The sequence below is a fragment of the Camelus bactrianus genome, chromosome 32 (genome assembly GCF_048773025.1).
Source record: "Camelus bactrianus isolate YW-2024 breed Bactrian camel chromosome 32, ASM4877302v1, whole genome shotgun sequence".
Classification (NCBI taxonomy): Eukaryota; Metazoa; Chordata; class Mammalia; order Artiodactyla; family Camelidae; genus Camelus; species Camelus bactrianus.
This window is the reverse complement of record NC_133570.1, coordinates 20,695,395-20,715,178: the sequence shown is the minus strand read 5'-3', so window position 1 is coordinate 20,715,178 and position 19,784 is coordinate 20,695,395. Positions and strand designations below refer to the sequence as shown.

The 19,784-nt window shown below is 42.5% G+C and overlaps 2 protein-coding genes across 15 annotated transcripts in view; one reads left to right on the top strand and one right to left on the bottom strand.

Moving 5' to 3' along the window:
• Positions 1-9,295, bottom strand: part of SFI1 (SFI1 centrin binding protein) — a 65,148-nt gene extending 55,853 nt beyond the window's left edge. For 2 of the 10 annotated variants that reach the window (XM_045514641.2, XM_010948606.3), the window contains exons 1-2: positions 5,110-5,654; positions 4,126-4,251 (exon numbers count right to left, since the gene is read on the bottom strand). In XM_045514641.2, the coding sequence (XP_045370597.1) occupies positions 4,126-4,223 (98 nt within the window). In that variant the 5' untranslated portion in view covers positions 4,224-4,251; positions 5,110-5,654. Of the gene's footprint in view, positions 1-4,125; positions 4,252-5,109; positions 5,655-5,777; positions 7,550-8,985 lie in introns of those variants that run through there. The other 8 variants (XM_045514508.2, XM_010948535.3, XM_045514591.2 and 5 more) reach the window with 8 other exon arrangements.
• Positions 9,296-9,568: 273 nt separating this feature from the next.
• EIF4ENIF1 (eukaryotic translation initiation factor 4E nuclear import factor 1) overlaps positions 9,569-19,784 on the top strand; it is a 39,341-nt gene continuing 29,125 nt past the window's right edge. For 2 of the 5 annotated variants that reach the window (XM_074356797.1, XM_074356794.1), the window contains exons 1-2: positions 9,626-9,778; positions 10,720-10,839. In XM_074356797.1, the coding sequence (XP_074212898.1) occupies positions 10,747-10,839 (93 nt within the window). In that variant the 5' untranslated portion in view covers positions 9,626-9,778; positions 10,720-10,746. Of the gene's footprint in view, positions 9,588-9,625; positions 9,779-9,912; positions 10,065-10,132; positions 10,571-10,719; positions 10,840-19,784 lie in introns of those variants that run through there. The other 3 variants (XM_074356795.1, XM_045514918.2, XM_045514883.2) reach the window with 3 other exon arrangements.

The following is a 19,784-nucleotide window of genomic DNA, read 5'->3' as shown; positions in this document are numbered from 1 at the left end:
ATCAGTCTCCCTAATAAACACTTACATAAAATCTAAACAAAATATTAGCTAACTGAAGTCAGCAACATGGAAAAAGGATAAAATAACCTGAGGGAGAATGAAGAATTTAATTCCAGAAAGGAAAGGTTATTATTAGAAAAATCAACCATTAAAACAATAGACAGCCATCAAAACAATAACCATTTCAAAAGTTGCAGAAAAAACAGCTGCTTTTTAAAAAAGTCAATATCCATTCATGACAAAAAGTCTTAGCAAACTAGGAAGGGATACAGGTTATCTATGAAACACTTATAGCGGATACCACACTTAGGATGAAACACTGAGTTTTCCTTTTGAGATTAGGAGTGTGACAAGTAAGATCAATATCACTTCTATTCAGCATGATACTGGAGGTCCTGGATGACAGAGTTAGCAAGTAAACAAAATTACGGTCATAAAGATAGGAAAGGGGGAAATAAAGTATCATTCTGCATATGATATGACTGTACCTGCAGAAAACCCAAAAGAATCTACAGGTAAACTACTAAAATTTATAAGACAGTCTATCAAGACTGTTTGATATGAAGTCAATATACAAAAATAAATATATAGTTGATTGTTACTTACAGTAATTGCATTCTACATAGTCACCCCAAACATTTAATTCGTGAATAATGAACCCACTGCTCCTGGGGGAAATATGTATATGTACGTATATACACACAAACATATACGTATTTTTCTCTCTCTCCATATATATTTTTTTTTTCACATAGATTATAAGCTTATATCCTTTAAAACAACTCATCCTGTTAGATTCTAATTTTCATTTTATAGACGAGAAAATGAGGTTCATTGTTAAGTGACATGTCTGAGGCTTCCCACTGAACAAGTGTCAGTGGGTCTCAAGTCCTATCTAGCTGGCCCCAGAGCAGGAGCTTCTCGCACTACACTGCTCTGCCCCTTCTGTCTCCATCCTCGACTATCTCTGCATGAGAGCTAAAATAAGAAGGCAGCTAAAAAGTGAGTATACAGGGAAAAACAAGTGGGTATAGAGGGAACACAGCTCAACATAATAAAGGCTGTATATGGCAAGCCCACAGCTAACATCATACTCAATTGTGAAAAACTGAAACCTTTTCCTTTAAAATCAGGAATAAGACAAGGACGCCCACTCTTGCCACTTTCATTCAACATAGTTTTGGAAGTCCTAGCCAGAGCAATTAGATAAGAAAAAGAAATAGAAAGGCATCCAGGGGGAGGGTATAGCTCAGCAGCAGAATGTGCACTTAGTATGCACGAGGTCCTGGGTTCAATCCCCAGTAACTTGGTTGAAATGAATAAATAAATAAATAAATCTAATTACCTCCCTCTGAAAACTAAAAATAAATAAAAACACTAACATAAAAATAGACCCATAGATCATGGAACAGAATAGAGAGCCCAGAAGTAAACTCATGAATAAATGGTCAATTAATTTATGACAAAGGAACCAAGAATATACAATGGGGAAAGGACAGTCTCTTTAGTATCAATAAAAGGTATTGGGGAAAATGGACAGCAACATGCAAAAGAAGCAAATTGGGCCACTATCTTACTCCATACACAAAAATTAACTCAGAATGGATTAAAAACTTGAATGTAAGACCTGAAACCATAAAACTAAAAGAAACCTTAGGTGGTAAGCTCCCTGGTATCAGTCTTGACAATGAGTTTTTGGATTTGACACCAAAAGGAAAGGCAACAAAAGCAAAAATCAACCAGTGGGACTACATCAAACTTAAAAGATTCTGCACAGCAAAGGAAATCATCAACAAAATGAAAAGGCAACGTACTGAGTGGGAGAAAACATCTGCAAACCATGTATCTGACAAGGGGTTAATACCCAAAATATATAAAGAATTCATATAACTCATTAGCCAAAAAAAATCTTGATTAAAAAGATAGAGGATTTGAATAGAGATTCTTCCAGAGAAGATATACAAATAGCCAACAATACACGAAAAGATGCTGAACATTGCTAATCATCAGAAAATGCAAATCAAAGCCGCAGTGAGTTATCATCTCACACCTGTCTGAGAATGGCTATCTCAAAAAGACAACAAATAACAAGTGTTGGCAAGGATGTGGAAAAAATGGAACCCATGTGCACTGTTGGTGGGAATCTAAATTGGTGCAGCCACTATGAGAAAAAGTACGGAGGTTCCTCAAGAAATTAAAATAGAACTACCATATGATCCAGCAATTCCACTTCTGGGTATTTGTCTGAAGAAAATGAAAATACTAACTGGAAAAGATATATTCACCCCATTTCATTGTAGCATTATTTACAACAGCCAAGACATGGAAGCAACCTAAGCAATCGACAGATGAATGGATAAAGAAAGTGTGATGTATGTATATATACAATGAACTATTATTCAGCCATAAAAAGTGTCACAGCCAGAAAAATTTTGCCATCTGTGACAACATGGATGGACTTTGATATCATTATGCTAAATGAAATAAGTCAGAGATAGAAAAATGCTACATGATCTCACATATGTGGAATCTAAACAAACCAAAAGATACAAACAAAAAAAATAAGCTCACAGATACAGAAAACAGATTGAGAGTTGCCAGAGGTGGGGGGTAGGCCAAACAGGTAAAAGGAGATAAAAGGTACAAACACCCAGTTATAAGTCATGGAGATGTAATATACAGTATGGTGACTATAGTTAATGCTATATTGCATATTTAAAAGTTGTTAAAAGACTAAATCTTAAAAGTTCTCATCACAAGAAAAAAAAATTCTGTAAGTATGGAGACAGACGTCAACTAGAGTTATTGCGGTGATCATTCCACAATATATACAAATACCGAATCGTTGTTGTACACCTAAAACTAACAATGTTGTATATCAATTATATTTCAATTTTTAAAAAAAGAAGCCAGAGTATTGCCTTGTTCCACATCAGATGAGAATGTGCCTGCTGGGCACTCAAATTTTTCAGTGTTCTACCCATGTCCTAGAATGACCCAAAAGTACTGAGATTTGGCAGTTAAAATAAACTTTGGCAAGTAGGTGAATTCACAAATTCAGAATTCACAAACAATGAGAATCAACTATATAGTTCTATAAACTAGCAATAAACAAAAAGCAAAAATTATTCACATTTATATACTGTTTTCAAACCACAAATACCAAACAAGAGTAAATCTAACAAAAGGTGTAAACACTTCTACAGGGAAAATCATAGGACTTGCCATAATACAGTTATTTTCCCCAATCTAATCTATAGATTCAAAGTAATCCCAATTAAAACCCCAATTAAAGCTTTTGTTTGAGGTGGAAAGAAGACTTGACAAGTTGATTCTGAAGCTTACATGGAATTATCAAAGACCAAGAAGAGCTTATAGAAATTTTTTTTCTCACCACAATTTTTTTAATAGTATACTGCACATTTTTTTTAGTTTACATATATGTACTAATTATTGTTTCTAAGAAGATTAGATCTTTAGCTTTTTAAACTTACATAGTTATCAAAGGAATAAAGCCAACTACAAAATAAGAATCAACAATCATAAAGGACAGTCAAATGTGCTTATACATATTCAAGAAATCAAAATAATAATCAGACATTCTTTAAGAAGTATTAGATAAGTGGTATTAGATCTCAGACTCACTGTAAAGCTATGCAATCAAGACATTACAATTTTGTATCAAGGACAAACTGACCACAGGAACAAAGTAGAAATCCCAGAAACCAACTTGGGCTTAAATGGATCCTTAGTTAACGACAATAGTGGCACTACAGTCTTTTCAATAAACTGTGCTGGCACAACAAAGGGTCTCTTTTGAAGGAAGCCTAATTACCTCCTCCCACCAAAAAAAAAACCTACCAAAAAAATCAAAATTTTAATGAGGGATATTTCCACACACTCAAAACGGTTTTTGACTGTAATATAAGGTATGAAACGTGCATTATACTCTATATATGAGAATCCCAAACTATCAACAAAAAACCCAAAGTACCTATCTCACTACTCATGATTTAAGAAAAAACTACTGTTTTATTGCACATTATTTTCACACACAAAATGTTTACAGGCTTTTGTAACGGGCCATGATTTCAGTTAACTTTTTTGTCAAGTTCCATCACTCACCTGGAGTCAACCTTCCTCTCCATTGTCCACTTAATCCCTTTCTGATGGAAATTCAATCCGTGGTTTGATAAACACTTCTCAGTGAGCAGATTCTTCATGAATCAAAAAGTCTTGTATCTTCCCCTTCTAAGAAAAAGGAGAATAAAAAAGAAAGTAAATTACCTTGTCTCTTAAGGAGCCACAGTTATGAGAAGCTACATGCCAGTTCTTAGTCTCCTGCCCCTCCTTCTTAATTCAACAATAGATGAACGTGGGAAGTCTCTGATTTAAAAACAAAGTTTTTTTGCTTGTTTTTTTTTGGGGGGGGAATTAATTAGGTTTATTTATTTATTTTTGATACTGGGGATTGAATCCAGGACCCCATGCAAGCTAAGCATGTGCTCTACCACTGAGCTATACCCTCCCCCTTCTTACTATTATTTTTAATTACATGTATTCATTTGGAAAATATAAATGTAAAAGAATATTAAATAAGTTTCTACAGTATTCTGCAGCTAACAATGAATGATTTTACTAAAGAAAAGCAAAGAAATTCCTAAATTTATATCGTAAATCTTAGAATAAGTTTCAACTACTTCTTCCAGGAAGCTTTCCATGACATCTTATACTCAAAAGCCTCATATTTTCATGGCAATTAGGCGGATATCATGCCATCTAGAATGTATATACTAGATTCAAAATAGCATTCATGGAGCGGGTACTCTGTGCTAGCTATAGTATTAAGCACTTTTCATTAATTATCTGCTTTAATACAACCACCCCAACAGGTGTTAGCCATCTTCATTTTGTAAACGAGGTGCCTTTGGTCACCAGCCAAGCGGTAGAGCTGGGACTGGTACTCAGGCCCCTAACACCATTCACTTAGCACACATTCACTATAATCCAAAGGTTAACAAGAAACCCGAACGGCCTCCCAATGCAGGTGTTAGCCCTTATCTTCCCCTTAGGGCTCAGGTGGGGTCCCTGAGGTCTGCATACTCTCACCCCTTGTCCGGCCATACAGCAGAGATCCAGAAACCACGGATTCGGGGCCGCGCACGCTAAGGACCCCCGCACGGAGGCGGCACTGGCCCCTCACCCGCTGCGGCTCCCCCAGCCCGGGCCACCAGACGCCGGCGAGAAGCAGGACCCTGCAGGGAGAGAAGCGTAGCTCCGGCGCCGCCCTGCGAGCGCTGGTCACCTCCCCTCCACTCCCGACCTCGGCACGTGGCGGGGGGCATCATCTGCACTTTCAGGGGAAGAGGAAACGGAGGCTCCCCAGGAGTCGCCCGGCCCAGTTCGCAGGGACGTGCGCTCGCCGCTGGGCTCCGGCCCGAGAGGCCGAGCCGCTCAGAGGCTGGGGACTGTGACCCGGCCTCGCGCCCGGGGAAGCCGAGCCCTCCCGTCTCGCGCCCCAGAGGAATCTCGGCGGGCGCCGGCCCGACTCCTCAAGCTGGCGCGGCCCACGCCGGCCTCCGGCTTCCCGTGCCTCAGGACGCACGTCTCGGCCGGCCCCGCCCCATCTCCACGGCGACGCGGCGTGCGTGAGGGACGCCCCGCAGGGGCCCCGGAGTTCGCGCAGCTTCAGTGAGGCGGCGGACACGCCTCCCTCACGCCTCCCTCAAGCCTCCGTGGAGCGCAAGCGCCGCAAGTCCGGCCCGAGGGACGCGTACCAATGCGCGGTCTGGGCGGCCTCACGGAGGGCTCTCTGTGAGCTTAGCCTCCTACTGCTGTTCCTAGACGCGACGAGTGGGAGGGCTTCGCGCGGCGAGCCCTAGGGATGAGGCTCTCGTCTGGCGGTCCTCCTCCCCCACCTCCAGGCTCCCGCGTGAGCCTCCCTGGCTCTCGGTTCTCCGTGGTTCCCGGGGAGCTCGAGCCGGCCCGTAAGACGTAGGGCGCGCGCATGCGCGGGCCAGGGAAGGTGTGACTCTGGAACGCGGGGGCAGGGTCGCAGTGTTCCTCAGCCCCCGAATTAAAATTATCCCAGCCTGAGGTCTTCTCTTAACCATTCCTCTTAAAATGTAATTAACAAGCACTAATTGTTAGTAAATAGTAAAAATTTTTAACTTAGGCCCACTCTGATCATCTTTTAAAAATAAGGGTGGGAGACTGTAGATAGGGCATTGTTATATCCTTTCCTCCTGTGCTTTGTAAAACATCATTTGAAAGCACCTGAGATTTCTGGCGGAGAGAGCAAAGGCCAGCATTATGTATTTAAATGCTTGAAAGACCTTATGTTAAAAACATGAGGAAAAATAACTTGCTGGGTGTCTGGGGATTAGAATCAGAGGTAATTTGCATGTTTGCTCTATTTTCTACGTATGCTAATTTTTGTAATTAAAAGTGTTTAAAAGGAGAAGTTCCACTTTAGCGGGACACTGGAGCTAATCTTCCTGGGACGGCTCATGTGAAGTTATGTGGCCAAGTAGTTTTTAAATAGTTTAGTGACTTTCAAAGTCTAATTAACACTGTAACTAATATTTACTTACTGTAAAATTAGTCCTCTTATAAGTACTTTATATAGATTATGTTTATATAAAATATGACAAATAAGGCTGATAAATCAGTAAACATGCTTCCTAAATAATTTGATGATACTTTGTCACGTGTGTTTAATACCCTCAGCTTTGACTAACTTAGTAAGAAATGAAGGGCATTTCCATTTGAGTTACAATGAAAATTAGTCCTGTTGGGAAATATTAGAATACCATACCACAGTATAGAGAAACAATAGCTAGTGCAGCACCACTTAGTGGTGTTGGGCTCTATTTTAAGTACTTTGCATATATAATATCTATCTAAGATGTAAAGTGCCAAAAAGAGTTTAGGCTCTGCAAATAATTTGCTGTGTGGTCTTCCAAAGGCCCTTAGTAGTTTCTTTGTAGTCATTGAGTACATGATGCCACAACTGTGAAACTGTTCAAATCCTATCCTATTTTCTTGGAGCTAGGCATTATCCTTGGAGCAAGAAAAGCTGAGTAGCACCATTTAGAGAGGTGCAGAGCAGTGGAGGTGTAATCCCAACTTTCTGAGATGAGGCTGCTCTCAAAATTTCTAGGTTTCTAATTTCCCCTTGCTTCTCTACTGTTCTTGCACTGCTAATTTCTCCAAATGACTGAAACTTGGGAGTCCCCTTATGCCAAACTTTGAACCAAGAATTTGAATCTAAACCAAGACCTGACAAAGATTTAGTAAAGAACAAATCATTTCTCTCTTGCTCTCTCGAAAGGGTTTCCCATACTGTTACTTGAAAATTAATTTCAGTTGCAAAAGGGGGGCATTTAGAATTACAAATTATCATCTCTACCATAGAGAATAACATTTAAAAGCGACAATGAAACAAGGATTTGCAAGCATCTAGCTTTTACATGGCACAGGTGAAAGTTCACAGGTGCCGTCCCTTAGTAAATTATTGCCTTTATTCCTAGGTAATAATTGTCGTCTTTAAGACAAATTGAAACTGAAAGGTAATGAGTGAGTTCAGAACAAGGTTCTAGAAGACAATAAAGAGGTTCGGGGAAAAGTATATCCTAACCAGGACAGACCAGAGGACCCAGGAAATGAGCTTCAGGCCAGACCTCTTATCATGATAGCTACAGTGCCTTGAGCAGATTTCATATGGCTTGTAGTAATTTAAAAATATACCTACAAATTCTGTGACACTCTTCTCATATGAAGGGGTAGTCTAAATAGTCTCCCCTTGAATATAGGCCAGCCCTGGTGATGCCTATCCGAGGAACAGAATGTGGCATGTGGCAGGACACTGAGTGACTTCAAGGCTAGATTAGAAAAAACAATTCAGCAACTGTATGGGCTTCCTATCTGGACATTTGCCCTCGGAATCTTAGCTACCATGTTGTGAAGGAGCTCAGGCCACAGAGAGAGGCCATGTAAAGTGTTCCAGCCAACAGCTCCATTGGTTCCAGCTAACAGCTACCAACAAAAACCAAACATGTTAGTGTGTGAGTCATTAGATGTTCTGAGCCAGGAGCCTTCCAGGGGCCCCAGCTGATACTGAATGGAGCAGAGACTAGCTGTCCCAGCCAGAGCCACCCCAAATTGGAGATCTAGTGCAATATAAATGTTGTGTTAAGCCACTGAGCTTGGGGGTGGTTTGTTACACAGCAAAAGATAACCAGAACAGTGTTTTTAATGTTATCTCTAATTCCCACTACACGCCTGAAAATAAGAACTGCTATCTCCCTTTGACGGATGAGTAAACAGGTTCAAAAAGGTGAGGTGTTTCAGGTTTCACATTAAGTAGCAGAGCCGGGATTTAAGAGCTTCAAAAAATGAGCCTTCTCCACTTCACCAGGGGCCAACAGAGTGAAGGCAGTTTGTAAAAAATACATTGAACATTACAAGCGAAAATAAAGTTTTCATATTTGTTTTCTGTTGCCAAAACTCATAAGATGAAACTTGTGACCACTCACTGCCCAATCGGCCAATTTCACAAGTGAAGCTCAGAGAAATTAGGCCCCTTCAAAGAAATGTAGACTTCACTATCTTTCAGCGAGAAAAATTGCATTTCCCTCCTCAGCCACTATTATTTCACGGTCCCACGGGGCAGACATTGGGGCTCATGAAAATGCTGCAGACCAGGGTCACACGTGACACCCTTCCTGACCGCTCCTCCCGGACACAGCAGTTACTGGCATTGCTGAGTTGGGAAATTATATTTGCTTTTCTGTGTCCCCCGTCAGCCAGTCTCGGCACTGAGTACTAAGCACTTGACATTCGCTCTCACTTGCATCCAAACACACTTGCCCTTCCCGTTCCCGTGGAAGCTAAGGAAAGATTCAGGTTATGGGCGGGAAAGAGCATTTCAGAGAACTTGCCAGTTGCTCATAGCTCAATCGAAAGCAATAGTAGCAAGCTTACTTATTAGTGCAGCAAAGCGTTATCACGCTTTTTCCTCAGAGAGGCCATTTTAGTAAAGAGAAGGAAACTCAGAAGTCAGAGCTTCGCGCAAGATTACAGCACCGCGAGCCGAGGTTCGAGCCCACACCGGAGGGCTCCAAAGCCCCCAGGTTCGCCTCAGATTCCCGCTGCAGAAGCCCCAGAGTTCTCCGCCGACGCGAGACACAGCAGTCGGCGCGCTCCCATGTTGCGGGCCCCGGCCCACTTCGCTACTTGCCATCGCCCTCCCCCGGGAGCGGCCGAGCGGGGATCGAGGGCTCCAAGCTCCGCCCGCCCCGTTCCGTTCCGTTCCGCCCCGCCCCGTAGCGCGCGTGGGAACGCGGCGTCCTCGCCGGGGCTGCCCACGACGACCGCCTGCACACAACGTGGAGGGCTTCCGCTGCCCCTGCCCCGGCCACCTCCCCGCCGCCGCCATCCCCTCCCGGCCTCCGCCTCCCCGCCGCCGGGCGCACGCAGGGGCCGGCGCCCGGGAAGCGCGCCGCGATGTCTCTCTTTTCCGCCCGGCACCGCCGCGGACACCTCACATCCGGGCGCGCGGCGGCGAAGGCGGCGCTGGGGCCCGGGTGCGTGGAGGGAGTTATTAAGGGGGAGGGGGCCGAGGAGGAGGAGGGGCGGAGGGCTGGGCCGTGATTACGGCGGCTGAAGGGAGACAGCCCGAGCGGGTTGGGGGGGCGAGAGCGAAGGCCGCGCGGGGCAGCCCTCGGACCGGCGCGGGCGCGGGCGGCGGGGAGGGGAGCGGCGGCCGAGGAACCGAGTAAGGGCCCGGCGGCGGCAGGGTCCGGGGCGCCGCGCGCCTAGGCCCGCAGGAAGAGAAGGGGCGCGGGCGCGCGGCGCCGGGGGTCGCGTGCGTGAGCGCCGGGGCGCGCGCGGGGGGCGGGCAGGGCGCGAGGCCAGCGGGGCGGCCGGCGGGCATCGGGCGGGCTGGCGGGGCCCGAGCCGCCGGGCTGGGGCGGACGGTGGGGGGCCTACGCCGCCTCCAGCTCGGAGCGCCCGGGCCGGGGGATTCGGCCTCCGGGCTCCCTCCCGCCTGCCTCCCCTCCGTGAGTACCGTCCCCACCCTTAACCCGAAGGAGGCCTCTGGGCTAGGGCCTGCGCGGCAGGCCGGGGGTTGGGGTCGCGGCCCCGGGAAGCTGAGTTTCGGAGCTGAAGCCGGCGCTCGCCGCTTCCTTGCCACTGGCGCCCCTGACATGTCCACAGGTGCGGCCGGCCGAGAGAGGGGCGCTCGAGCCCCATCCCCAGTCCCTGGCACCCGGAGAACAAGGGGCAGCTGGCGCCGTCCATTGGCGAGTGACAGGCACTTTACCACAGCCTGACTTCCCGGATCCCCAAACCGCCTCCTACCTGCCCCCACTCCGGGAAACTTCCCCACTACTGCCTCTCCAGTCCTCATGGGGGGCAGCGACTAATCTTGGTTTCTTTTTGTATTAAAGCTGCTTAAAGGCTGTATCCTGATTTGGGCACGTTCCACTTATGCTTTCCTCGCCCTGTTGATGCTTAGAGCTCTTCACTAGAAGAGATATCTAAGTACCAGTGATTCTGTTTCCAAGTGGGTTCTGGTTTATAGCATAATTACTGGGCAAGTTTTTTTTTTTTTAACGTAGTCTTTTTAAGAGATAAGAGTTTCAGTTTTTTAAGCAGTCAGGACTTCTGAAAATTTCTTGTTCTCGGTGACAGTTTTGTGCTGATTTCTTTCAGGTGCAAAGAACTGTAGCCCAAGGAACCATGGATAGAAGTGTGGGTGAGACAGAAAATAGAGATGCTTTCCTTGACCTGAAGAAGCCGCCGGCCTCCAAGTCGCCCCATCGCTATACAAAAGTAGGCTTTGTTACTAGTGAAATAGTGTTTCTTTATAGGTGAGGACGTTAGTAACATTGTGTAGGTATTTTATTAGTATTAAAATGGTAGCCTCATTCTCTGGACTAAATATTAACTAGATTTGGTAAAGCATTGCTTTGAACTTTTTTCTGGAAATGTGAACACCTAAAGTTTAAACTAGAATTTGCTTCTACGTAGCTTTCAGGTGGAGGGAATACTGGCACAGATCCCATGTGAACTGTGAATCAGTACGTGTTGACACACAAATTCTGTAACAGCTGTGCAACTGTTATGTTACTGACTTACATGCTGTAAAGTGAGGATTCCAGCTCTGGGTGCCTCATGGAAATCAGGATTCTTGATCTTTTCAAGAAATTAGTGTTTTCTTGAGAGGTGAACTCCCCACAGGAATGCTCTTTGATACTTGGCTAGGGTAACCAGATTTTTAAATTCTTTTTTTTAACTTCTTGTTATAAAATGGATATGGACTCACAAAAGTAAGACTTAAATCCTATTTCCCCTGGCTAAAAACTTGTGATTTTAAACCCCTGTAGATACTTGCTTTTTGGGGGCAGGGTAAGGGGGGAGGGCTCACCTCAAGGTTGTGTGTTTATTGAAGCTATTTCACTATCTCATAGGCTACTGAGTGTTTCTGAAGAGGTTGACAGGAACAATGAATCCTTTTTTGGTTACCTGAAATGTACTGGGCTGGAGTACATGAAATGTGCTTGGGACTGTTGACAGGAAGAGTTATGTTCTTGTTAGGCTTATACCTACATTTCCTTGGTATGAACCCAAACAAGGACTCAAATGTGGTTACTGTCCCTGGCTTCCCAGGGTACTGATTGGTTAGTAGTTTAAAGTCAGGCCTTGTTTGGGTACCAGTGATGCCACTATTACTTCATAAAGTATCAAATGCTATTGGAGTAATACTCATTTTTAGCATTAAGATGAACAACCTTTCTACGGGGAAAAGTGCTTTCAGGTGTGAAAGGGTTTTTGGTGAATTGCTATCTTAATATAGTCTGTTTTGGCATAACAAATGTGAGCTGATAGAAAGCACTTTACTTCTTTCAGATTTGGTCTTTCCAGATGCAGCCCTCTCAAACCTAAGAGTGCTTGAGTAGTGTCTCACAACTTAAATTCATTACCTAAACTGTTGACAGGTGAATTCCTAATGGAGAAAAGCTTATTAAACGAAGGGAAACTGATTTGAACTGCTTTTACAAGCTCATGTGAATTCAAGTCTCCCAGCACTTTTTGAATGAAAGTTCTGACTGATGCTCACAGAGTTCAGACAGAGGCTTTTGAATCACTTTCACACATTCATCAGAGGGGACCATGAATATTTCATCTTCTATGTATATCTATTTTTATGCATGAGTCATTTTTAGGAAGATACTGGTCTCAGTTAGCGTAGAACTTATGTGTCTACAGTAAAAATTAAGAAGCTCAATATTGCCCATTTTTGACTGTCCACTCGGAATTCTGCCAAAGTTAGATAAAAGTGTCTTAAAGAAATTTTATAAGTTAATGACAGGGGAGTTCAGATTTAATGATCTTCTTTACCAAGTTTAGTTAGAAGTAGGTTTCCTTTCCACCCCATTCAAGAGGATTTAGTTAATGCCAATTTTAGAATCATGTTTAGGCACTGTTAGGATAGTTCTTTCATATGTATGTTTCTCAGCACTCTGGTAATTTTATGTGGGATTTGAGTCAAACTAAGCCATTTTACTTTTGAAGGAAGTTTGAAACAGTCCTGTGTTCTTAACATGATAGTAAATGATCTGTTGGTTCTATAACTGGAATAATATTTGTGCCATCCTACTCTCTGTCCACATGCTGAGACCAAACTATTGGAATAAACAAACATTTAGTAATGCTTCTGCCACTTCAGGTTCACAGGCTGGAAAGTTTAGAGGCAGTGGAAGGAAACTGTCCTCAGAGATTTGTATAAGTGGTGTACTTTGTGAAAACTTTTGTAATTGTGGGATGTTGACTACGAGGTCAGAAAAACACTGGCCAGATAACATGGTTTCTTAACCTTTGACCCTGCTCCATTATTATAACTTTAATAATCTGTTCAGAATTCAAAGGTTTTTCTCCCATGAAGGTGGAGTAGTCCACGTTTGAGTGCTTTTCAAGGTAAAAGACCAGAGTTTCCCTGTGTGTTAGGACATCCTCTAGCTTGCTTCTCAAACATCAGTGTGTCTTGGGATCACCTATGAACCTTAGTAAAGTGTGAATTCTGATTGTTAGGTTAGGGGTGGGTTTGAAAATTCAGCTTTATAACCAGTTCCCAGGTGATGCCCATATTTCTGGTCCACTCACTATGCTTTGAGTAGCAAGGCTTTCGTCTTCCATGGAGACACTGAAATATGGTGTTGATGTTGTCAAGCAACTCAGATGGATAGTTTCTCCTCAGGGTTCAGCTGGTGTCTGTTGTGGTTCCGCAAATGTCTCAGGAAGTCAGAGTCACACTGGGTACTTGCAGACTTACCCCAGAGACTTAGTCTGGGATGGTTTTAAGTGGATTTATCATATGCACCTGCTAGCCTCAGGGTTTTGAGCCCTTAGTTTATAAATCTATTCAGGTCCATTTTATAAGGCCAGATTCCTAAGACCAAAAGCTATGTTTTGGTAGTACTTAAATGTGCATTTATAAAGTGATTGCATTATGTCAAAGGACTATGGGAGGTTATAGAGTGGGGTCTCATCTCAAAGTCATGGATTAAAAATGGTTTAGACAGCAGTTCTCAAAGTGTGGTCCTCGAACTAGCATTTAGCATCATCTGGTAAATTGTTAGAAATACAAAATCTCAGGCTATTGAATCAAACTCTAGGTGTAGGGCCCAGCCATCTGTATTGAACAAGTCTGTCAGGAAATCTAACTCGGATTCAAATTTGAGAACCACTAGTTTAGGAAATGAGGTAGTGATGCTTATTAGTGGAAGAACTTTGAGACTCATTCAGTTTTGTCTTACCTTCACCAGAGATCCTTGTTTACCGTTCGTGAGTTGTACCTGCTCTTCTATTAGTGATGCCATCTTCTGCTTGAAAGACAAAATAGATATTTTTGTATAGTCCCACTGTTCAGATCCACTTTTTTTTTTGCAGGGGGTGGAGGGAGATAACTAGATTTATGTATTTATTAATGGAGGTACTAGGGATTGAATCCAGGACCTCATACATGCTAAGCACGTGCTCTGCCACTGAGCTATATCCATGGCCCCCGATCCCCACCCTCAGATCCATCTTTTTTTCTTCAAGTGAACAGACTAATTTTCTCAAGTCACAGACTATACATACTTTGTGCTTTTTCTCCTTTGCTCCTGTATCTTGCCACTGACTCCTTATTAAATTCTGTCACCTGCCAGTTAGAGAATAAAAGCACAGGATACTCAGAATATTCACCGTGATACTGACCAGTGTTAACCATGCATGTTAAATCTACCAGCTGAAAAATAGGTGTTAGATTATCTGAGCTTAGTTTCAAGAGTGCTCTTCATTGCCTTGGCTAGTTATGAATTGGCACCCTTTTACTTATCAGTGTAGGGATCTTTAAAGGTAGCCATCGTGGTTTGTAATGGGCAGTTGGTCACAGTGGTACCATCATGTTTATGTCTTAGCTTTAAAATCATTAAGAAAACAGATGAGCACCAGAAGCAGAATAACTGAATGATCCTTCTGGCCTTCTTGGAAAGAATACGTTTCAAGACTTGAGGTCAAACCTTTGAGAATACTCTTTTACTCAAATTCTAGGTGGAAATCAGTAGTCAGATGGTCAGTTTTTGCTCTACAGAGATCTTGTTTGATAACTTCATAGGTATCTTTAATAAACCAAGTTGAGTAGTAGCCTCTAACAGGTGGCATTTCAGTGAGACACAGCTTGTAAGGTGGTATGAAAATAGAGGTGCCTGTTCATATTGTGCAGAATTATAATATGAAAGATCGTCACACCACCTTGGTGTTTCAGCTGTCCAGAAAAGGTAACTGGAAGTTCTTAGAGGGGGCTGGCTGGCAACACCATAGATCCTGTCTTCTCATTGCTCTCTTCTACCTGGTACAGTCCTTTTCCTTGAAAAGTTGGGGTTCAGGTCCCTTGTCGCCTGGATTTTCTCTCCTCCTCACTCATGGTGGGAACTCCTAGCTAGATAAGGAACCAGTGATTTCACAACTGAAACTTATGACGTAGAAATTTGTGGGCAGAGCCTCTGATTCAGGAAGGGGTACTATGAGAGGAGCTGGCCTGGGGGAAGCCTGCCCAAGGAGGCAGCAGTTTGTTCAGAGTTCCCAGTGTCCCCACTGCACAGGGACAAACCCAGCACTGAGTGACAGAGCTGCTGGGAGGGTTCGTGCCCCTTCCCTTGTCCTCTCAAGAGAAGCAGGGGAGAGATGAGGGATGTGGGCCCACAAGCCTTGCTGCCGAATTTGGGACTTGCCGCTCTGCCACTTAACCTGTGTGGCCTTCAGTCATGTACTCAGCTTCTCTGAATCTCATCCTTTTCCTCTGTAAGACACAGAATAGAATAGTATCTACCCCATAAGATTTTTGTGGGGAGTAAATGAGAAAGTGAATATCAAGTGCTTAGAAAAGTGACTGGAACACTTACTTCAACACTTTATAATACAGTAAGGGTGGAGGGAGGTACTGAAAGATACCTGTAGATACCAACTTTAGGTCGAGATGCTTATTTTCTAAACGTCACAATAACCATTGCCATTTTTTTCTTTTAGTTTGTTTTTGTTTTGGGGGTTTTTTGTTTGTTTGTTTGTAATTTTTGGGAGGGTGGTAATTAGGTTTACTTATTTTTATTTATTTTTGAACAGAGTTACTGGGGATTGAACCCAGGACCTCATGCATGCTCAGCATATGCTCTACCACTGAGCTATACCCTCCCCCTTCAGCATCACCATTTCAATATGAAATCAGAAAGCACTATTGAAAGTGTAATGCCACCACCCTAAACATGATTTTCATAAGTGTCCTTCTGGTACTTATATACCTGCTTACTTAATGTTTTTACATTGTTTTTATCAGTTGTGTAAACACATTTAAAAGCCATTTTAAATAAAAAATAAACACATTTATTTTTGTTGCATTGGCCCCATCAACTGAAAAAACAGGTTTTCCTGCTTTTTTCCCCCATTTCCATTTTCTTAGTCTTGTATAAATTCTTTAAATAAAAGAAGTCTTTGCATCAAGTCAGCATTGGAGGCTCGAATCCAGGTGCTGCTGCTTCTCGGCTATGCAAGATCCAGTCTGAATCCTGACCCACCTGTAAGGACTGTCTAAATGCTGTCCTTTTAGCAGCAAGCCTCACGAATGGGGGATCGTGGGCTGAACCCCACGCGCCCCTTGTGTTGTTCACCACTGCCCTGGTTGTCGTCTGTGGATGCTGTTACCCCTTTGTGATCTATTTTTAAAAGCTTTCTAATCCTTTCAGAAAAGTCATGTGACTCCGTAGATTGAAATATCAGGTCAGTCAGCAGCCATCTGAGTGAGAGCCTGATGGGCCAAGCCCAATGTTAGTGGGCATGTGGAGGGTGGAGACGGGAGAGGAGGCTGAAGGGGGACCAGACCCAAATGCTGCTCCAGGGACATCTGCCTCCTTTAGGAAGAGCTAGGTACTATGTTGCTTTTACAGTATTCGGACCATTAACAGTGAAACAAAACTGAGTTTTGTTTTGTTTTTACAAAATATCCACCATAATTTTTTTAAATGGGCTTTTTACACTTGTGAATTGAATTCAGCTCATGAAGGTAAAGAATACTTCCTTTTCATCTCCTATAAGTGACTTGTGTGAAATTCTGTAATGTCACAATGTCATCAGAATGCACAGCTGCTTCTGCGTGGGATTTCTGCAGAAGGAAACTGGAAACGGATTTAACCACTGTTGTTTTGGACTTTTACTCACATCGTTTGCTTCCTGTTTTGATACTGATCACTGAAAGTGGGTGTCCATTTTAGTAATTTCCATTACCAATAAATACCAGTAATTAGTAATTAGATTGTTTGGGAAGGTGTGACAAATATTCTTTAAGGAAGGCTGCTAAAACTAAGATGTGTTCATGCTTCCTTGGGTGTGGGACTCTTGGGCGATTAGCAGCTTGTTCTTGCCTGGTCAGGTTTTGTAACCATGCAAAAAGTAAGGTCTCAGGTAATAACTCTTCTTTTGTCCAGATGGTAATTTTAGTGAATTTGTCCACAATCGGTACGTTTCTGTGGGTTACTAGGACTATCTCACATTTCCCCATGAAATACTCACAGGGAGGGAGCACTCCCAATTAAGAATGAGCACTTTACAAGTTTTTTGCTTTTAGCCAAAGTTGAAGGTTTTCTTTGAAAATATCCCAAAGGGATTCCTTTCAAGAAGTAATTTGCTCTAAGGGCTCTTGAGGAGATGGCAAGTTCAAGAACACTTGTCTTGAGAGGCTGGAGAGCTGTGGGGACAGCAGTCGTCTGCCTGTGGGGGACACAGAGCCTGGCACACCAGAAGTGTTCTGTGGACAGTTAGGAAAGAGCAAACTATGTAGTGACTTACATTATGGTTTCTCTCCTTGCTTAAGGTTGTGGGGGGGGGGTCCTCTTGGGCTGAGGTACCATCTTAAGCAACTTAGGACATTGCTAGAGGTAACAGAGTTAGTTCTTTGAACCCCATGAGAAGGATTTCTTTTTTCTGTAAATGTCCGCGTGGACTGTGCCACATTTTGAAAAACGTGGTTGGTTTAAAGCACTACTTCTTAACCTCTGTGGGGTCCACTGGAGGTCTTTGGATCTCCACTGGAGAGGAACACATTACAGGAATTGCTGCACTAGTACACTTTGTATATGGCTTCCTTGAGGCCATGAAACTGGCTAAAGAAGCCCTGTTCTCAAGAGTAGTAAGTGTAGTTTTACCTAGATATTTAAAGTTATTCCCAGCAGCTATTACAATCCAAGAATTGTTGTTTTCCCTGTTCTCAGCCTATTAATGAGGAAAATGGCTGCTCATCCTCTATAGACAGATGGGCTGTGTTTTAACCATTGGTCAGAGGGATACCCTGGCACACATGGTGCTGCTGGCTCCCTGCTCTACCTTATGCCTGTATAAGCCTGTCAAGTTTGTACAGTTTCTAGAGCATTTATTCGTACCTGGTATATGTCAAGCATATAAAGTCAACAAAGAAAAATGGAATAAAATGGGAGGGAAAAGTAAAAACATTTTTACCAACCTGAGCCACTCTTTTGTATCAGAGAGTAGCTGGCATTTATTAATCTGTGGTTAGAGCGATAAGTCTGTAAGAGAAATCAAACAAAACATTAACCTCTGGTAACTGAACCTCCTAGTTTAGTTTACTTAAAAAATTTTTGTTGTCGAGATAGAATTCACATACGTAAAATTCTCCCCTTTTAAAGTGTACCACTTAGTGGTTCTTAATAAATTCACAAATTTGTACAACCATGACTACTATCTAATTCCAGAATATTTTCATCACTGCAAACAAAAACTCTGTACCCATTCGCAATCACCCCCTCTTGCCCCCTTCCCCCAGCCCCTGGCAACCATTAACCTGCTTTTTGACTCTGGATTTACCTATTACGAATATTGCATATAAATGGAATCATATAACATGTGGCTTTTTGTGTCTGGCTGCTTTCACTTAACAGTGTCTTCAAGGTTCATGTTGTACTATGTATCAGTATTTGATTCCTTTTTATTACTAAATATTCCATCTTATATGTTTACCGTATTTTGTTTATCCATTCATCAGTCGGTAGATGTATGGGTTGTTTAAACTCGTGGGCTACTGTGCATAATGCTGCTGTGAGCATTCGTGTACGAGGTTTTTGCCTGAACATAATTTTTTCAGTTCTTTGGTGTATACCTAGGAGTGAAATTGCTGGGTCACGCAGTGACTGTGTTTAACTTTCTGAGGAACTGCCACCATTTTCCACAGCAGCTGTACCATTTTCCATTCCTATCAGCAATGCTAGAAGGTTCCAGTTTCTTCATATCCTTGTCAATAACTTATTTTCATTTTTTAAACAGCCATCCCAGTAGACGTGGAGTGGTATCTCACTGTGGTATTTGCCTGATGACTAATGATGTTACACAAATGGCCAAAATGAATGATGTTTATCTTTGGAGAGAAATCTTTGATATTTTTTTTTTTACCTGGTTTAAATTGGGTAGTTGTCTTTTTGTTGTTGTGTTGTATGAGTTCTGTCTATATTTTGGCTTCTAGACCCCTTATCAAATAGATGATTTGTAAATTTTTTTTCTGTCCTGTAGGTTGTTTTTTCACTGTCTTGATAGTGTCATATGAAGCATGAAAGTTTCTAAATTTGAAGATTTACTTATTTTTTTTCCTTTGGTTGCTCAGCCTTTTGGTGTCATAGTTAAATAACATTGCTTAATCCAAGGTCATGAATATTTACACATATGTTTTCTTCTAAGAGTTTTACAGTCATAACTCTAATGTTTAGGTCTTTGATACATTTTGAGTTAATTTTTGCATATGGTATGAGGTAGTGGTAAACCTTTTTTGGGGGAACAGTTCTAGATTTACAGAAAAGCTAGGAAAATAGTAGAGTTCTTATAAACCCCTCACCCAGTTTTCTTTATTAGTATCTTCCATTAGTGTGGTACATTTGTTACAATTAACAAGATTGATACATTGTAATTAACTGAAGTCCATATTTTATTCACATTTCCTTAATTTTAAACTAATGTCCTTCTGTTCCAGAAGTCCATCCAGGGTACCATGCTACATTGCACTGTCATCTCTCCTTAGTGTCCTTAGTTCCCTTTTTTATAAGGCTGTTTGTTACCTTTGTTTAAATATTTTTTGATCCCTATAAATAGAACATTTTGGTCCTTCAACATGTTTGTGGCTGTGTTAAAATGTCAATTTTTCCAAGTTGACTCCTAAATAAATACATAAAATCAGAGTTTTGGCA